Here is a 19,165-nt window from a genome sequence, read left to right as displayed (position 1 = left end):
TCCCATAGGGATCCCTGGGAGTTGCAGCCCTATTCTCCCTCTTAGGACAACAACTTCCAGCAATTGAGTAGGTGTGAGGGCTTGTTGACCCTAGGTACTTCACTGAAATTGCTGCAGCCACTAGGTTCAAGCTGACTTTGGTCTGACCCCCAGGCAGAAACATTAACTCAGTCCAGTTTGCACAGCCTGCTGGGCACAAGATCTTCATGTCCCAGAAAAGCCCGGCCTTAAACCAGGTGCAATCTTTTCTCCAAATTGAAAGGAAACAGACACAAAATGTGTGATAGCCTTAAGAGACACAACAACTTTTCTTTTTTGACTCCTAGCCTCCCATTGGCTTCAACTCCTTGTTCCCCCTCCCCTGTATTTCGTGTAGTATTATGGAGGGATGGGCAAGTAAAATGAGGGAAGCTGCTCAGGTGGGTGGGGGCTTTGAGGAATTCTGGTACAAATACCTGGACCAAAGTAGGCAGCCACTAGTCAGCTCTAGCAGGTTGCTGCCAACAGGGGAATCAGGCCTGGTTTTACTGTGGTTTTTAAAATTTTTCAAGAGAAGCTAGAAATCCCAATTTCTCTGTGAAATACCAAAATTTTAAAAGTAGCGAACTAATTCAACTTTAAAATTGTGCAAGCCAACAACATGAGCCAAACAACACGCCAGTTTGCAACCTCTGATATATACTGTATAGTGCTTTTATTCCCCTCTTCTCATGATCCTCAGACTAGGGGGAAGATACTATTATTAACTTCATTTTTCAGATATGAAAACTTAGGCACAGAGCAGTTTAGTAGCTTGTCTGACGTTTGAGCCACCAAAGCTGGAACTTGAATGTTTTTAAAGTGCACTTTTTTTTTCTCATTACAAATGCATCCTTTTATAAATAACCTTTTTTTAATCCTAAAGATACTACTTATTACAAAACATAAGTTAAAGAAAGGTAAAAATAAAGGAAAAATGACCACTAGTCCCAACATGCAAACATAAGCACTACTAATTGGTGTATTTCCTTCCAGAAAAAAATTTTCTCTATTCATTCGACAAATGTTAAGCATCTATTATAGGTCAGGACCTGTGCTAGGTGCTGGAGACATTACAGTGAACAAGATATAGTTCCTGCCCTCATAAGGCTTACAGTCTAGTTCTTGTTCTTTGTTCCATTTTACTGCGAGCCTAGGTGTTGATGTCCAAAGGAGCTTCTTCAAGAAGCCAAAGAGTAAATAACCTGATAGTGCGTTCTGGTGGGCCCCAGGCGTCCTCCTGCCCAGTCCCACTTCGGCTCTCTCCCCAGAAACGAAATGATGAGAGGATTAGATTCCTAGTGAAGGAGTGAAGAAGCAAAAAGGGATAAGGTTTGAGACTACTACCGAACTCTGGATTCAGTTTGCCCAGGACCTGAGTCTTGACCCTCCGTTCTCAAGGAAATGGGTCAGGAGGCGGCAAGTGGTACGTGGCGTCCAGGAAGATGACGAGGGTCCCGACGCTGGTGAAGATGATGAAGGTCCAGAGGAAGAGACGGTCCACTACCATAGCCACAAACTGCCAGTCTTCCTTCAGCTGGGGGCAGCAGAATAAACTGTTCCTGAGCCCCAGACTCCCAGAAAGGCCACCCCCAAAGACCCACACCCCGCCCTCGTCCTGCTACCACATCTCCGAGATGAGGGCAGGCTGCGGAACAGAGGAGCGCAGAGCGGCAGAGGATGGATGGGAGTAAGGAACCAATCGGAAAGCAGGGGGCGGGACCAAGTGAGGCAAACTTCCAGTCAGAAATAAAACCGAGTGCTAGGGGCGGAGCTTGAGTTCGCGGGTGGAATCGAGGCCTCGCCCTGCTCCACCCCAAGTGAGCTTACCGCGTCGTGGTCCTCCTGTTCCTGCAGCTGTCGAGCGATGTAGCTGATGGAGGAAACGACCTCCCGTAGCTCAGGGGGCAGGCCCACAGCCCGGCTTGGACCATCAGTAAATCGCCGCAGGTCTGGGGCGGGCAGATCAGGCTGGAACCTGAAAGAGGCGGTACTGTTTGGCCACGCCCCGGGCGCAAAGACTCATACCCAGCGCCAGCGCTCTTGGCCCCGCCCTAACTCCCTCCTCCAACACGCTGCCAGTTTTCAAACCTGAGAGGGCCCTTCAGGCTCTCCCCGCCAGTGAGGCGACCACTCGAGCCTACCGCAATTCCTCCCAGCCCTCTAAGCTTTAGTGCTCTCCTTTACGCTAAAGTGGGCAACAGAAGGGATACTACAACTCCCATGATGCTCGACCACAGCATCTTTCCGGAGCTTAGGCCGCCTGCCTCCGCACAGTCTTCTGGAAACTGAGGTTCTCGCTCTCCCTTCTATGTGGGTGATGAAGAGTAGGTACTACCTGTTGGGTTTGGGGAAGAGAAAGTCACTCGGTGGCTTCCGGATGAAATATTCGTCTGTTCCCCGACCCCAGCCACTTCCTGGAGAATCCCTGGGGGCTACAGGTGGCAGCTTCCGCATCTGGTCTCTCTCAGGTTTGGGCCTTTTCAATCCCAGGTACAGAGGGAGTTTTTGGATGAAGATCTTCAGAAGAGAAGAATTGTCGTATTGGAGGGGGCTCTCATGACTTCAGACCAGAAGGGAAGCAGCTAACCACCCCCACGCCACATGCCCATTCCTGCACTTGCGTGCATACACATTCCACAGCGCTACAGAGACGAGAAAATGCAACCGCACAGCCTTAAGAGCTAAGTGGGTTGGGAAGCATCTTGACTGGAAAGAAAAGTCAGAGGACTTCCACCCTGATAATACCTAATCCTGAGAATGTTTCCCTGGGACCCAGGATGGGCCGTATTGATGAAGAGAGTGTGAGATCTATGAAATGATAATGATGGGAGGGTAAAATTAATTGTGCAAGGTTTCAATACCCAGCAGGCCTTTGCACTTCAACACTCTACCAGGAGTTGTAGTCCTCCCTCAGGTCTGTGAAAGGGAAGGTTGAAGCTGGTGGGAGGGAGAAGTCATACCTGAACATAAAGCCAAATACTAGGACTGAAATTTAACACAGGTTGGAGGAGGAGATCTTCTTACCTGATGGACCCAAGGGGGCATTTGGTGGGTGTGGGGTGAGCGATGGTGCAGGTTGAGGACCACGACACTAAGGATGACTGAGAAGGTGACGAGGACCATGGTAAACATGAGGTACTTGATAATGATGGGGACAGACAGGGAGGTCTCAGGTACTTTGTCTGCCAGCAGCAGCAGGAACACGGTAAGGGTCAGCAGGGCAAAGATCGAGAGCCCCATCTTCTCTCCTTAGGAGGCAGAAGGGAAGGTGGAAGGATTAGGCTTTGCCAGAAAGCAATCTCCATGGCATAATCATTGACCATGTTTCCAGTTTGTTCAAGGACAGGCTTTTGGAAGGGCCAACTGCATGCAAATGACTCCTACATTTATACCTCAAGCATGAACTTACTCCCCTAAACTCTAGACTTATATCCAACTGCCCAGTTAACCTCTCCACTTCGATGTCCAATAGACTTCTCAAACTTAACATGTCTGAAACCTAATTCCCTCACCACCAACTCCTCCCATAGTCTTCCCCATTTCAGATATGACAATTCCATCTTTCCTGTGGCTCAGGCCAAATCTTTTGAGTCATTCTCAACTCTCCTCTCTCTCTCATTCCGTATGCAATCCATAGGAAACCCTATTGGCTCTACCTTCAAAATATATCCTGAAACTGATGACTTATCACATCTACCACTACCACATGGTACAAACCACCGTTACCTCAGGTCTGACTTATTATAAAGGCCTCCTCTTTGCTTCATCCTTTGCCTTGCTGCTGACTGTTCTCAACAGAGCAGCCAGATTGATCCTGTTACAATGTAAATCAGATCATAACACTCCTCTTCTAAAACCTTCCAGTGGCTTCCCATCTCCTTTAACATAAAAGCCAAAGTCCTTATTATGGTCTATGAGGCCTTCCCATTAGCTCTCCAACTTCATCTCCTACTGTTTTCTCTCTTGCTTCATTCAGTTACATTGGCTATTTCTTGAAATATGCAAGGCACACTCACTCTCATCTCAGGGCCTTTGCATTCACTGTTAACTCTTGGTACATTCTCCCCCCAGATATCTGTCAGGGTCATTCTCTCACCTCCTTCAAGTCTTGTTTAAAAATTGAGCAAATATTCCCTTTTTATTGAGATACTCACTGGCCATTCTATTTTTAAAGTGCAACCTCTACCCCCATTCTCATCCTCCTCAACCCCTTTTCCTACTTTATTTTCCTCCTTAGGACTTGTCCTCTTCTAATATACTATCTAATGGATTTATTTATTATGTTTATTGACTGTCTCCCCTACTAGGATGTAAATTCCATGAAAGCAGGGATTTTTTGTCTCTTTTATTCACCAATGTATTCCCAGTGCTTTGCACATTATAGATGTTCAACAAATATAGCTGCATGAATGAATGGACCAACCACTGTAGCGTTTCCAGGAACTACATAGCAATTTGAGCGATGTAAAAATGAAAGAAAATATATAAGCATATGCCAAGTGGCTGATTATTCCTGTGGCATACAACAGGCCCATCAAACTTCATGGAAAGGATTGAAATAAATAACTTTTATAGTCTGCTCTTCTTTAGTCCCATAACATTGGGTTCCAAGATTTGCCTTGCTCCAGGAGAAAGTAGAAGCTACATTTGGAAGTGTGTTCTAGAGCTGCATCCCTCTCCTTCCCTAGACGGAGAGAGGACTTGAGTCCAGAGAGAAGGAAAACATGTTTTGAATACCAGAGTTAAGGATATCATATTGGTCTCTGAATCAGACTGGCACTAACCAGGGTTGGAATAGCAACACTGCCTCTCTCTAACTGTGTAATGTCAGACAAACGACTTAAACGCTCTCAGCCTTTTTATCCTCCTCTGTAAAACGGAAAGACAATTCAGTATTTACCTCACAGAGTTGTCATAAAGGTTAGAATTGAGTTCATATATGTAACATGTTAATTGTATTACCTTATAGCAAGTGCTCAAAAATAGCAAAGACAATAGCAACACTTACATAGAATTTACTGAGTACTAGGCATAGTTTTATTAACTCAGTTAATCCTCAAAATAATCCTATGCAGTAGGGACAATCCTATGCAGTAGAGCTTTCCAGATCAGGAAACTGAGGACATAGAGATTAAGAAATTTACCCAGGGTTACACTGTTACTACATTATGCTATCTCCTAGAGAAATGTTGGCTATTATTTCCAAGAGAGATAGGAGATTAAGGGACTAGTTGGTGTCTGAAAAGTCGAAGAGGGAAGAAGCCAGGAAGGAGGAAAAGAAAAGTCTAAGCCCGGGAATTTCTTTGTAAAATGAATGGCAGTTCCAAGGATGAGATCCTAGGATTCTGAAGGGAAGAATTCAGAAGTTACTGGGTGTCGAGAAGTGGGCTGCAGAGGGGAGGCAGAGCCTGAGGCTGGAGGGAAAACCTGGATCCAGACCCTAAGCTCTGGTTGAAGGGAAAACCTGGCTGAGATAGCTGAAGCACAATCCATGTTGGCTTGAGTTGGCAGGAAAACCTTGCCTGGATTGTGGGTGAAGAGGAAGAGGCAAGAAGGAGGGCAGGGGCCCCTTGCCCACTTACCTGCATCTGGTGGCAGGTAGAAAACGAAGATGGCCAGGAGAGTGATGAGGATACATGGGGCAATGACGTTGACCAGGTAGAAGAGAGGCTTCCGGCGAATGATGAGGTAGAAGGTGACTTCTTCACGCTGTCCTTCCCCCCCTCCCCGAGGATCCACCGGATGCTGGATTAGCCGAGAAGGTTTGTGGATTATCTCCCATTGGCCATTCTCTTGGTGGGGAAAAGGAAGAAGAGCAGAAGAAGGAGATACAGATGTGGACCTGTCCTTGTCGGTGCCAGATATGGCGTTCTCTGCCATATCCTAGAGCAGAGGGGGCTGATGTGATAAGGGGCTAGCTGTGGACCCTGAGCTGGGCAGCCTATCTCTAATAATATTGAATGTCTCAATTTCCATATCTGAAAAATGTAGATAGTCATACCTATCTTGTTGACCCCACGGTGTTGTTTTGGGCATGACTGATGGAGTATATTTATCAGCCTATTAGAAACTGGAAATCATAAAGCCCATGGCCGTGGGAGCCATGCCCACTCACCAATGAAGGTACCTTCGTGAATGTGCACTTCCTGCTGCTCCTGCGCATTGGGACCCGAGCCAGTCTGCAGGCTGACCTCTGAGCTGTCATAGCTATAGGAACTGAACACCATGGTACAGTTCTGCCAGTCAAAGGGGAAGTAGGTGACCTGGATGGAGTGGGGAATCACTCGAGCTGCCAGAGAACTAGTCGGGGCTGGGGGAGTTGGGGAGGTCACAGGGCAGATAGGGGTTAGAGGAGATGGGGCATCAGGGACATAGGGACCACCAGGGGAGGTCACAGGGAAGTGGGGTCACAGAGGAATGGGAAGGTTATTAGGGGAGGCCATGGGGAATGGAGGAGGGTCACTGAGGAAGACTGGAAGCCAAGGAAAGCGGACAGAGAAGATGAAACAACTGATCAGGAGGGCGAGGGAGGTGTGAGGGTCATGGGGGATAATGGAGGAGGGATGGGAGACTCTGGGGAGTAAGGATGTCTGAGGAAAGGGCGGTTTTCTGAGAGCCCCTTGAGCCTCGTGGGCTGAGCTTAAAGACCTGGATGCTGCAGCTGCTTCGATAGATGCCCGGGGGTTGCCAGCGCACGGAGCCATCGGAGGACACCACGACGTTTATGTCCAGAGCAACGTCAAAATTTCCGTCGTTGCTGCAGGGAAGGAAGCTTATCGTCTAGGATCAGGCCCCGCCCTCCGGAGGCCCCGCCCCTCCGGAGGCCCCCGCCCACCTCCCTGTCTTTGGGAAGATCCTACTTGTTTAGGAGCACCACATCTGGTAGCCATACGGATTCTGCAGTGATGCGGAGTGAATCGATGCCCTCGTGCTCTGCAGGGTCCCAGCTCAGCCTGTAGTCAGTCCACTCCTAGAGAAGCAGAGGCTGAGGGGCTGTCCCGGGGTGGAGGCTGAGAGGGGACTTGGGATAGCCGATGGAAGCCCGGGCAGGGAGAGCTGCGCAGGCGGGGGCTGTGGTTCTCAAGGCCGGGGTTCTGATTCTGGCTTCACCTGCACTCGCTGGGACCCCATCAGCTAATTTCCCCTTCCCTCACACCGGTCCCCAGTTTTTCAGTCTGTAAAATGAGGAGGTTGCACTAGCTGGCCTCTAAAACAGTGGTTTTCAAACTACAGTTCGCGACCCTTTAGTGAGGCGAGAATCAAATTAGTGGCCCCAAACCAGTGTAAAAAAAATTAGAATAAAAAATGTTTGTAGTGGAACTCCCGTAGTTAAGTATTGTGTCCTGAAGCTTCTGTTTCAGTTATAAACGTTTCTGAGGTCGGGATGCAAAAAAATATTCACTGGGCGAGACATTTGAGGAAATTGTAAAGACAGCGGGACGCCCTTTCCCACCCGCGGGGGTCACCGTACCAGGTCTAAGTACACCTTTGTGCTCATCTCCTCATCCTTCTCGTTCTAGAAGGGAAAAGTTTAAAGGGTAGAGGTGATGTAAGTGTAGAGAAAGGAGAGGCTCTGCGGGTCAAGCGCTCCCTGGAAACTCCTCCCTTTTTCCGAGTCCTCCTCTCCTGGGTCCAGGCCCTACCTCCTGGAAGCTGCGTTAGTTTAAGCTCCGCCTCTATCTCAGAAACATCCTGCGGTCTCTACTGCCAGCCAATTCGTCTAGCATCCTCGCCGGCCCTCCGCTTGGCTAGGTCCCGGGCCCCACCTACAGCTCGTAATTCACCCAACTTTGAAGGTCCGCCGGCTGTTGTTCATTGACGCTGTCCGGCACAGGCTCCGCCCCAGCCTGTGACCCCGCCTCAATGTCCGCTCCCCCGCCTGTCCATCCCCAGTTCCACTTCAAGATCCGCCCACAGGCCCGTTCCTCACCCTACCTTGCTCTACCCGTGGCCTGTCCAGCGTCACCCTCACAGCTGGGCAATTGGTCCAAGTTCGCTACAATCTCTGCTAACAGCCCGTCTGTCTCTCGGCCTGGCCTCGTCCCAGGGCCCGCCCCCAGCCGTCCCTGGGCCCTGCCTCGCCTAGGGCCACGCCCCCAGCCGGTCAGTGGGCGGGACCTCAGCCCCAGGCTTGCACCCTCACCAGGCTGATGAGTTGCGCCAGGCTGAGACCAATGCTGACCCCGACGCGGTCTCCCACCTCCCGCGCTGGCCGCACCGAGCTATCATAGCCCGAGAAAAGTTTCTCGCGGAGTCGGCCCTCTGCCTCCGATCCGCGGGCGCCTGGAGGAGGAGAGCGCTAAGTGAAGCCATGGTGCCCGGCCACGACCTCTGGCTCTGTCACTGCCCCTTTGAGGCCCAGACTTACCCGGGACGAGCGGCGCCCCCAGCGCCCCCAGCAGCAGCAGCAGCACCCCTGGGGTCATAGCCCAGCCGCGTAGCTCAGTGAGTTCGCTCGGTGAGCCGCAGAGACCGCCAGCTCAGGGGAAGTGACGAGGCGCCCAAGAATGTGCACCTGTTGCTGGGGGGCAGCAGCCAGCCCACCCGCCCCGCCCCTGGGACTTAGTCCCGCCCAGAGCAACTGCCAACGCCTGAGACCTACAGATGACAGACAACACTTCAGTTGTATAAATCGTTTTTAATTGAGAAAGCATGGAGTGGAGACCCGGTCCCCTGGGAGCAGAGCCAGGAGATGAATGGAGCCAGAGCGGGGTCTGTGTGAGTGAGGGGAGCATCAACCCCTCTTGCAACAAGCCGGAAGTAGAAGGAGCCTGAGGAAAAGTGACCTGCCTCGGAACCCTAGCCCCTCCCTTTGGGGCCCCCTCAGTCTACCCTGTCCAGGATGAGGCCACTCAGTCTCCCTCATAGTTCACTGGTGTCTTCCAGGTCTTTTTCGGGCCTGCCCCTAGCTCTCTGCGTTTTTCAGAAAAATCTAGTCAGGCCCTTTTTGGGTACCTAAAACCCAGCTGAGGTTATAAGCTGTAAGGTAAAGCAGGTTCTATTCAGTTAGAAGCTCTTGGGGTGTATGAGGTCTAGAGCACAAGAAGGGTGGGACTTATTGCTGAATTGGGGTCTCTTCACTGGGGGGGGGGGTCAAGGCTATGTCCCATTGTACTTTTTAGTCTAGACCCGTTATCCTAAAGACCTCAGCTTTAAAGGGGACCTGGAGGAATTCCTGCTGAGGTAGCTAAGTGTTCACGTGCCCCCAACCCAAGCACAGGTCCAGTCATGCCATGGTTTTGGCCCCTTTCCCATCCTAGCTTCCAGACTATGAGCCAGAGATTCCTTCCAAAACTCCTCTGCCCTTCCTCAGACTCTGTTTCCCTGGCAGGACCCCAGCTGAGTTGCAGGAGCTAGAAACTACATGTAAAAATAAGGTTAGCATTCTACAGGAAGACTACAATTTTCAGAAAATCATCTAGGAAAAACAAGAAGTGATTTTTGTTCCATCCTTTACTTAGTTCTTTATAAATCATAGCTGGGTCCTTTCCAGAGCTCATCCTTAACAGGTATCACTAGAGAAGGTGGGAGGGTGGGTCTAGAACTTACTCTAGAGCAATAATATGGCTATATAGGCCCCAGTTCCATCCTGAGGGGAAGGGCTGAGAGTCGTGGTCTATGTCCTAGAGCTGAGATTCAAAAGGAAATATGGCTCCATGTGTGTCTAGAACTCCATGCTCTAGAATTGGGTGTCTCTGGGATAAGAAAGTTAAAACTGTGGTGATCTGAGACTGGTCCCAGTCAGGCCAAGGCCAGCAGCTGGACAGGGCTCAACTCCAGCCTCTTTCTACTTGGAAACTATGGATCCATCTGGGTCAAGGACAGAAGACTGATGGATCCAGAACAGAGCCTGGCAGCATGCCTGCGTTCCAGCACAGAGCCTTAGTGCAGGAATGGCCCTGGCTGGGATGCCTGGTGTTCCAGAACCTGTCCAGAACAAGGCAGAAGGTGGAGTAAGGAAAGAAGGAAACTAATCCTGATCTCCAGTGGACCTATAAATCTACGGCTCAGTGGCAATGAAAAGGGCATAGGGCTCTAGGAACTGGCTGAGCCTGGGGAGAGGAGTATTTATGCCCTGGTTCTGTCAGTTTTGTAACCCCCAGTGCCCTCTGGGGAAAAGGCTTTGGGGGTATGTGATTGTGGAAGGAAAGAAGTGATCAGCCAGGACCATTTTCAGACATCTCCCTCTCTGACCCCCTCCTGGGCCCAAAGATCTAGGCCTCAGCAGCCCTGGAAGTCACAGTCAGCCCCTAGGCTCCCTCAGGTTAGAGCACCTGGTGGGACCTGGCTGCTCAGGGCATAAGTGTGGCAGCAGAGGCGAGAGCAGGGCCAGGAGCAGGTGGTGGTGGCTGGCTCAGTGCAAGTGCAGGGAGCCTCCAGTCCAGGGACTACATTTCAAAGGGCAGGGGGACTGGAAGGGGAGGTCTCAGGGACACTGTGGAGAGAAGGCTCCCGGTACATGGCCACTGTGAAGGGGAGAGAGAGGAGCAGGAAGGAGAGTTAGGCACAGAGAGAGCTAGGTAGGATTAGAGCTCTGAAAGGGCTCCCCTCTCCTACACTTATCCTCTGGGAACCCCAGCCCACAAGAGGAGAGCTCCCCAAACCCCCAAATGCCAAAGCTTCCTGGCTTGACCTGTCATAGCAGGTGTCCTCTTAACACTTGTAGCCCCTGAGCTAAATATCCATGTCAAGGTCAATACCCTCCCATGCGGCCCACCTTTTCTTGAGTCCATACTCACCCTCCAGCAGCTTGGGCACAAAGTGGGCAGCTGCCTTGGTCTTCTTGACTCGATTTCCCTTCATGACTCGACCCTCCTTGTCCAGGCCCAGGTACCAGGCCCGGCCAGAACGCTGGCGATAGAGAGCAGAGGCGTACAGGACATAGTAATTCTCAAAGACGCACTCCTTAAAGCGACACTCAGCTGTGAAATGTGGCTGAGGAGACAAAGACCCAGGAAGGCACACACAGACAGAGAGACAAAAAGACACATCACTGGACAGAAGGGAGCCCTAGGAAGAACAAGCCAGGGTATAATCCATATATTTCAGGTTGAGAGGGCCAACTTCTGAGCCCATGCAGAAACTGGGAGAAAGAGAGGATGAGGCAGGCCTCTGAGGGTCAGGAACTAGTCTTTTGGGAGCCCTGGAATAAGAAGATGCCTTCTCTCCACTTACTCCCAACCTCCACCATCCCCTATCCTGAATGAATCTGGGGAAGTGAGTAATAATGAGTCTAGAGGAGTTAGGATGAGAAATGGGAGCCCTCAAAGGCTGAAAGAGTTCGACATTCAAAGAGCCTGGGAGTACTTGGGGGGCTGTGTAAGGAGTATGGATTGGAGGGACCCTAGAGGAGGTGCTCTGAAGTGAGCAGTGATGACAGGACATCAGCAAGAGCTAGAGGGAGAGGGAGTCCTGAACTACAAAATATTTGTAGTTGAGAAGGTTGTAGCTAGGGGAGTCCCCAAACCCCAGGCCACTCAGCCTCACTGTCTCACCGAGCTGTAGAGCAGTCCCTCAGCGTTCATAGCCATGTAGTGACCCAGCTTGGCACTCTGGATGGTGACCACGCGGAGCCCCACTGGGATCAGGTTGAAGTGGGCTGGGGGTGGAGAGAGAGGGTGTCAGTACCCCAGGCCTCGAACCCTCATCTGAGCTGCCCCCATCTCAGCTCCACCTCCTCCCTTGGGGGTCAAAGAGTCAGAATGAAAACAACAGAACCTGAAAGGGAATAGGATTGTCATCTCCTAGCCCCATCTCCCCCTTCCCACCCAGCCGCTGGCTTCCCGTCTCACTGAAAGAGCTGGTGTCCTCTGGGGTGCCCTGGATGCTCCCGTCGGGATTCGCCTGGAGGTAGAAACCCTGGCGGCAGAACAGTTTGGTGACGATGCCTTTGAGCTGAGGCTCTGGAGAGAGAGACATTCATCTTTGAAAATGACAGCTCTGTTCCCAGAAACATTTCTACACTTGGCAGGACCAGAAGAAAGAAAAGAAAGGAGAATGGAGGGAAGGAAGAGGGTCCCAGGGACCCAGCTCTCTGATCCTCCAAGCAAGCTGTCTCCCACCTCTCCTTGACTCCTGAGAAAGCTGGGGTGTGGGTCCCTTCTGGTTCTTCTAACCACCAGCTTTCAGTTTAATTTATTGAAATTTATTGAAATTGCTTAATTCCTACTCTACAGCTCAACCAGAAGTGGGGGGAGGGGAGAAGAGGGAAGAGGAAGGGGAGAGCTACAGCAAAAGGCAGAAGACAGAGGGAGACAGGCAGGGTGGCTGAAGGGGCAGTATGTTGGCTAACGTAGGGGGCAGCAAGGTGACCACAGGGTAGGGGCGCCGCCTCAGGAGTGGGGGTGGGACTGGGCCTGACGCTGACTCAGCACCTGCTGCTGCGGCTGCCGCTCGCTGGGCGCGGGCCTTGCCTTGGCCCAGCGCCGGTCTGTCTGACACTGACCCATCTATCTGTTGTCTGTCTGTCTGTCTGTCAGTCTGCTGGCTCGCGGGGGCCCAGCTCTCCCTGAGACTCAGCCAGGTAAATCGCCTGGGGTGGGGGACATTCGGTACCAAATCGAGGAAATGGGAGGAGGGGGCCGGGGAGCTGGCGAGGCAGCCTGAGTCACGTGGGGCCGTGTCCCACTCAAAGGGTGGGCTGCGGACCGTACCACTGTGGACGGCCGGCGGCGGGGGGAGGAGAGCGCGAAGGGCCACCCCTAAGGGAGCTGGGAGCGGGCGGGAGTGAGGCCAGAGGGACTGCTTGCCTGTCGTACCTGGACGGGGACCACACGCTAACCCTCACAACTCTCCTTCCCCGTCGCTTGCTCTAGGCCGACTTCCCTGTACCTCCTTGGAGGTGGTACGACCCCCTAGTCTCGGCGTGAGTCTCCAGCCACGTACTGTGTCTGAGTTCCTCGAGGCAGAGGGTCCCCTGAGTCTGTGGGACCCGATTTTGGAGTCGAGTAGGGGGTAATGGAGGGTGCCCAGTTCCCTTCTTGAAGCGCAGGTCGCGGGAGGAGGGCGCACAGAGGGGCGGGCTGGCGAGGTAGCTGCAAGGACACCCGGGGGAGAGCTGGGGAGCTTGGCGCCGAGCCAGGCATGCTCGGCCAGGAGGAACCCAGCCGAGGCGGGGAGGAGCGGGAGAACCGGGGCGGGGGCGGGGCTGCCGGAGCCGCAGGAACCCTCGGGGTCACCCAGGCGTCCGGAACCCCCAGGCCCCTCCACTCGGGATTGAAAGAATCGCGAGAGCCGGCACGTAGGCGGAGAACGGTGGGGGTGGGGACTCCTGTGTTGGGGGCGGCAAGCAGGAGCTGCGAGGCTTCGGGGCGCCCGGCTTAGCCCCTCAAGCCTTCCCCTTGCCCTCGAAAGCAAGGAGAGTCGGCGTTACGGACAAAAGAGAAGGGAAACTGAGGCATAGTCCGGGAGAGACTTCGTTGTTCTCGCCCACCCCCTTTCACTTTCGGGGAGCCCCCTCCATCCGGCCCCATTCTTCGGAGTCCCTGGCCTCAACCTCCCAGGCAGAGAGACCCAAGGCCGGGAGACCCCGTCCCAGCCACTCACCCAGGCCGCGATCTGGCCGCGCGGGCCGCCCCCCGCACAGTCGCACCTTGGACAGCAGGATGAGGAGCTGCTTCTGGCAAAGGGACTTGGTGCCGCGGGGACACACGCGCCGCTGCGCCGACACGGGCCGGCTGCCCCCGGGCTCGCGGACCTCCCGCTTCTGCCGGATCAGGCTACTGGCCAGCGCCGCCATGGCGCCCCGGGAAGAGACACCCCCAAACCAGCAAGCGTCCGGAGCGCGCTGGGCTCCCCCAAAGAAGCCCGCTCACCAGGGCATGCTCGACACTACAGTCCCGACTCAGCGCCCCACCCACAGGACCTGAGGCTAAACCATAGACCCCTCCCCTCACCCCCAAGCCCCCGGCTCCCACCCTTGGGCTCCGTCCTAGCCCCACCGGACCCAGCAGCCTAGGTGCCTCTCAGTTGACCCCACCCTCGACTTTTGCCCCCTACTGAAAACTACCCCTTCCCTGCTCTCCAGTGTCCCTGTTCCCACTTCCCTTATCCCAAAGCCAAGACCCTCAAAATTCCCAAGATGTGGCTCCAATATCCCCAGGCACCTTTCCACCCTATTTTGGGGCCCTGCTCGCCTGCCAAATCCACTCTTGTAATCTAAAAGGTGTGGGTCCTTAGCTTTGGGGATATATTAGCTCACCCCACCCCACCCCTACTAGGGCGCTGCCAATGTCAGGAAGGAACCCAACCTTGGTGTCTTCTTCATCCTCTAAGTGGAGAAGATCCCCCACTTTTTTTACTGAAATCCCCAAACACTATGTCTGGGAATATCCAGGCTGTTCCTGGTCAGAGAGAAGGGGATCCCAGACCCTGTCTCTGGACAATGCCTTTTTTTCACCAAGTCACTCCCATTTCTAGTGGTGCTGGGCTCCAAGCGGCTGAGCCCCTTTCTTCACCTTGTTACCCTCCACTCCTTTTGAAGTCACCTCCAAAGCCGCCCTTCCTAGTGGATACACCGGGTGGTTGTCTGGAGGTCCCTGTTACCTCGAAATAAGGAACATCGGGGTGTTTTTTTTTTTCTGGCTGCCCCTTAATTTCCTGGGGAACAGCTGGTGCTGTTTAGATCCCACGCCCTCCAATCCAGGCAGCCCCCCGAGAGGAGTGCACCCACGTTGTCACTAGTCCCCAAATGTGCACAGGCCCCCTACAAGTCAGAGCGCATCAGAGCTTCCTGTCCTCCCCAAGACTGCCTATAGCACCCCCTCTTCCTTCCCCGACGCCCCTCAACCTGTCCTGTCTTGTTGATCCGGCGACGGGTGGCGCTGGCTCCGGTTCCAGGCTCCTCCCTCCCTGCCCCCAGCAAGCGGAGCTTCCCCCCACGCCTGGCTAGGCGCCCAGGACCCCAGGAAGGAGTGAGGGTGTCTCCGCAGAGCGCCCTGGTACAGCGAAGTCGGAGCACTGGGCCTGGCGGCTGGACCAAGCGCAGCGGCGGCAGCGGCAGCGGCTGTTGGGAAGCTGAGGAGGCGGCGGCGACAGCAGCTCCCCCTCCTCGGAGAGCGGGCCCGGGGGCGGGGCAGGGGGCGGAGACGCTGGGGAAGAGGGGGGTGAAGCTGGGCGGGCGGAACCCCGGGGTTCCTTGGAGGCAGGGAGTGGGGACGGTCCTAGGGGCAGGCGGAGCCGAGGCAAGGCCGCATGTCTCGGGCTTCAGAGGAGGAGGGACAAGGAGGCGACTCCACTGAACGGAACCCTGGGTGGGGGGAGAGGTTGGGCTTAAGACAGATGGAATGGCGGACGCCCCGAGAATAGAGAAAGGGACCCTACAGCCCGGGATGGGAGCTCACAACTGGATGAGGGAAATGGGGACAATAACTGAAGAGATAGAGGTAGTGGTGAGATCTAGCCTGGGGCGAAATCCGGCCTCCTTAATATCTCTGCTTTTGTGTGAGCCAAATTGGTCAGTCGCTGGTCTCCATACCGCTCTCTTTTCCACTTTTGTCAGCAAATACATTCCCCCCATCCTATTGACTACTAAGAGAAAAGACCATAAGAACTAGGGGGAGATGGTTGCCGGAGGCTGGACCGGAGTGGGAAAATTGCTGGGCACAGATTTGGAATGTAGAGAGGCCGGAATGGAACGACCTATGCCAAGAATGGGGTGGGAGGATGGGGAGGAACCGGCGAGGAGGCCTTCTAGAACGGGATCTTTGGGCAGGGCGCTAGTTGTGTCTCCCAGGCGAGGGGCGAGCAGTCACCCTCCACATTCCGCTGGCCAACAAGAAGCACTTTCCACGCCGGTAGGAGCAGCGTCTTTAATGGGCCCCGCCTCCCACGCCAGCTAAGCCGCCCCCCTTGCGTGCAGCCTTTGCCTCCTCCACCGCTGCGCGCAGGGCCCGGGTAGGGTCCCCGCGGAGCCGGGCCAACGCCCCGCGCAGCGCAGCGGCGCCGTCCCCCGCGAGCAGCTTTCGGCCACTCAGAAAATAGTGGGGCAGCATCCCGGCCTCGAGCACACGGCCCAGCTCATCCAGCAGCCCGAGGCAGCAGGCGCCCGCATTCTCCGGGCGCGCCAGATAGAGCGCAGGCAGCCGCTCGCACGCCCAGTAGAGCAACGTCCGCAGGAGGTAGGGCGCCGCGGCCCGGGTCCCGGCCACCAGCGGGCGCAGCAGGGCCTGGGCCGCCGCGTGCGCTTGCAGCAGCGGAGCGGGGATGCGCGCCTTGAGCGCCAGCTCCTGGCGGGCGAAGCAGAGCTGCCAGCCCGAAGCGCCTGGCCGCTCTGTGCCGCTGCCGGGCACCAGGTAGAAGGACGACTCAGAGGCCAGCGGGCCGGCCCACGAGTGGCTCCGAGCCCCCTCGGGCCAGCCGGCCACGGACACCACGGGGATCAGGTCGAAGAGCAGGAGGTGGCGCGGGGGTCCTGGCGTAGCCAGGAGGACAGTGGTGAACCCCGCGTGTCGGGCTGCGTGGACCAAGCGCGGGGCACCCGAGACCGGGAACAGGGACTCAGCGACCGCGACCAGAGAAGCAAAGAACCACGCAGCCACCTGTGCGGGGCACAATGTGGGCCACGCCTCCGGAGCCTCCGCTGGTTGTGGGACTGGGCTAACGACGGCTGCTTTGGTGACGTCACCATTCAGTTTTTTCGATGGTACGGCAAAGCCAAGATCGGTTACGTCTTGCAGAGGTGACTCGGGCCCTGAAACGTTACTAGGTGATTTTTCCAAAGACACGTGCGGCTCAGACTCACTGATGTAACCATGCGGCTGGTCCACCGAGCTTTGCCAGTCATTGGGACTTCCTTCGCTTTCGATTCGGTGGGCCGAATCACGTCCTCCTGGGACTGGGGGTCCTAGGCAATCCTGCCACGCCTCCCGGACCGAGGTTCCGCCTATCTGCTCTGGGAGACAGAGCCAGGCGTAACAGGATTCCAAATCCAGTTGCAGCTCCTGCCCAGTGCCGTCTAGCGAAAACACCGGCACCAGCAGCGTGAAGCCGGCGTCGTAGTGAGGTCCCCGGGCGTAGGGACCTAGGGGTGCAGGCCCCAGATCCAGGGAGCCCTCGCGAATCCCGCCACGAAGCAGCAAGAGCTCTGCCTGAGGAGGAAAGCGGGGGTCCCTGCGGTGAACAAGACCTAAGGGAAAGAAGGCATTGTGAGGGCGTGACCCAAAGCCGGGACGGGGCTGAGAGCTGCGAGTTCCCGAAGGCAGGGAGGGTTACTTACCCAGCAAAGAGAAGACAAAGTCCTTGGCCCGGAGGAGGTCTGGTCCCGGCTTGGGCCCTTCACTCCAGCTCTCCTGCACACCCAGCTCCTGGATCAACTGGGTTAGTTCCTGCAGCTGCGCCCCAGAGCAGAAGTCGATGTCCGTGAGGGGCCGGGCTGGGGCTGGGGGAGGCGGGCCCCACCAGGGAGCGCTCCCCCAGACCGTGGAAGCCATGTGGCTCTATCGTTTTGGGTTAGGGAAAACACGGACGTGAGAAAGCCTACACAGGCCGTTCCTTTGCTGCCGAAAAGTCGCCCCCGTTCTTTTCTCTTCCCGAGGCCGAGAGAGTGCCCCAGACACAGTCTGCCAACGGGTCTGAAGATGAAGGGCTCTAAATTTAGTCTTGAAAACGAACAAATACCTCCCCCGTCCTTGCCCTTTTCTCATATGCTAGTCCCCGCCCCCATGGACCAGTTCACCTGACTCAGCAGGTAAAAAGTAGCCCTTGGACCCATCCTACGGAATGCGATAGCCAGTCTCCTCCGCTGCCCCTTGTCTACCTCCCCTTACCTCTTTTTCGGAAAAGGCTTATGGTCTGCGGCTTCCCTCTTAGGGGTAGCTACAAGGGTTGGAAAGAGAATGGATAGAACGATTCAACAGGTAACTTCTTCCTGCTGCCCATAAGGCCACGCCCCAAATATGACCACGCCCCTTTCTGGAGCTTGTCGGGGTGGTTCCGTGAGAGCCCCTCCTCCAGTCAGAGTTCAGTCACTCTTTTCTCTTTGCGGAGATCTCGCGCTATCCTAGGAGTTGTAGTTTGTCTTCCGTGCTATCAGGGCGTTGGGGCCACGCCCTCACGTTCTTTCTTGTTCCGCTGAAGTAGTGCCTGATGGAAGTTGTAGTTTCTTTGGAGACAAACTGTTCCTTGTCTTTCCAATCCCAAGTCAACCCCATACAAACATTCCTTGGGGTTGCAGCAGAGGAGTAATAGGATGGATCTGAATAGCAAACAATAATGGGGGACATATCCTAGGGCCTTGGAGAAATAGGGGCCTCTACTTTCCATGTGTGAATAGAGGAGCCCTGGTCACATGGATTTAGGAGGTTTCCTCCATGCAATTGTAACTTCATTTTGCAAATGAGATTGCACCCTAGAAAGGTTGCACATGACTTGTGCAGGGTCAGAGCTGAGCCAGAGAGGTGTTGGAAATGGGTTCCCAGGCTGGGTGGGGAGGCAGGCATCTCCTTGGAATCAGTGGTTGTGGTATTAAGCAAGAACACACAGGTGGTAACCCAGAAATGGACATCTGACTTGGGGAAGGGACATACGTATTAGCGATGCCCACCTCAGACACACACGAGTGGTGGCAGGGAAAACACTTTGGAATCTCGCAGCTCTTGTGTGTACACAGAAGAGTTATCCAGGCTGAAAACCAAGACCAGAAGAAACTCCCAGCTGGACTGGGGCAGGGCAATGGAAAATTATCAAGGAAAGGAAATTGCTGTCAGTAACCAGTGCTATCAGGGACACAGCTTAAGTCCAAGATGAAACTAGGAGACAGAATAATAGGACAGAAAGATAGGAAACCAGGGACAAGCTCACAGATCAGACCAACCCATCACTGGACCAGGACTTCTTACATTTTCATTTCCCTGGGGACTGTCTCCAGAATGAGATGGGCCTAAGTCCATGGGCAAGAGACTGAGGAAAATTAGAGGCCTGTAAAGGAGGGGACTGTCAGAATCCAGAGCTCAATTTGGGGAGCACAGATCTCAGGGATTCCTAGTCACTAACAAAGAGACCTCTTCTTCCTCAGTAACAGAGAGCCCCAAAACATAGCCCAGGACTGGGGAGGCAGGTTTCCATACATCTGATTGTGACCTGAGAGACTAGATCAGGAAAACTGAAGACTGGGCTCTTTCTTCCAGTCTGGGGTAATCAGGCATCA

The 19,165-nt window shown here is 54.4% G+C and overlaps 3 protein-coding genes across 9 annotated transcripts; all 3 read right to left on the bottom strand.

Moving 5' to 3' along the window:
- Positions 1-677: 677 nt before the first annotated feature.
- CHRNB1 (cholinergic receptor nicotinic beta 1 subunit) lies at positions 678-8,572 on the bottom strand. Of its 5 annotated transcripts, none has more exons than XM_001503088.6 (11): positions 8,390-8,572; positions 8,165-8,304; positions 7,493-7,537; positions 6,882-6,991; positions 6,670-6,778; positions 6,137-6,284; positions 5,604-5,813; positions 3,046-3,269; positions 2,357-2,538; positions 1,849-1,996; positions 678-1,555 (listed from the first exon to the last, which is right to left on the bottom strand). In XM_001503088.6, exons 1-11 carry the CDS (start codon positions 8,445-8,447, stop codon positions 1,415-1,417), a joined length of 1,515 nt encoding a protein of 504 aa, XP_001503138.2. In that variant the 5' UTR covers positions 8,448-8,572; the 3' UTR covers positions 678-1,414. The 5 variants fall into 5 exon arrangements, with proteins under 5 accessions (XP_001503138.2, XP_005597807.1, XP_005597809.1 ...); XM_005597750.4 differs by having other exon boundaries at positions 6,137-6,257; positions 8,390-8,547; XM_005597752.4 differs by lacking the exons at positions 8,165-8,304; positions 8,390-8,572 and adding an exon at positions 7,957-8,101.
- A 67-nt stretch (positions 8,573-8,639) lies between these two features.
- Positions 8,640-15,091, bottom strand: FGF11 (fibroblast growth factor 11). 2 transcript variants are annotated; one of them, XM_001918148.5, is made up of 5 exons: positions 13,567-15,091; positions 11,814-11,924; positions 11,517-11,620; positions 10,761-10,956; positions 8,640-10,487 (listed from the first exon to the last, which is right to left on the bottom strand). In XM_001918148.5, exons 1-5 carry the CDS (start codon positions 13,757-13,759, stop codon positions 10,417-10,419), a joined length of 675 nt encoding a protein of 224 aa, XP_001918183.1. In that variant the 5' UTR covers positions 13,760-15,091; the 3' UTR covers positions 8,640-10,416. The 2 variants fall into 2 exon arrangements, with proteins under 2 accessions (XP_001918183.1, XP_005597804.1); XM_005597747.4 differs by having other exon boundaries at positions 10,761-10,872; positions 13,567-15,049.
- Positions 15,092-15,816: 725 nt separating this feature from the next.
- TMEM102 (transmembrane protein 102) lies at positions 15,817-18,214 on the bottom strand. Of its 2 annotated transcripts, none has more exons than XM_070227964.1 (3): positions 17,787-18,214; positions 17,237-17,591; positions 15,817-17,146 (listed from the first exon to the last, which is right to left on the bottom strand). In XM_070227964.1, the coding sequence occupies exons 2-3, from the start codon at positions 17,448-17,450 to the stop codon at positions 15,831-15,833; spliced, it is 1,530 nt and encodes a 509-aa protein (XP_070084065.1). In that variant the 5' UTR covers positions 17,451-17,591; positions 17,787-18,214; the 3' UTR covers positions 15,817-15,830. The 2 variants fall into 2 exon arrangements, with proteins under 2 accessions (XP_070084065.1, XP_001504821.1); XM_001504771.5 differs by having other exon boundaries at positions 17,237-17,456; positions 17,787-18,092.
- Between the last annotated feature and the right edge of the window lie 951 nt (positions 18,215-19,165).

The sequence above is a fragment of the Equus caballus genome, chromosome 11, assembly GCF_041296265.1.
Source record: "Equus caballus isolate H_3958 breed thoroughbred chromosome 11, TB-T2T, whole genome shotgun sequence".
NCBI lineage: Eukaryota > Metazoa > Chordata > Mammalia > Perissodactyla > Equidae > Equus > Equus caballus.
The sequence above is the reverse complement of the archived record's forward strand: the minus strand, read 5'-3'. Positions and strand labels throughout refer to the sequence as shown.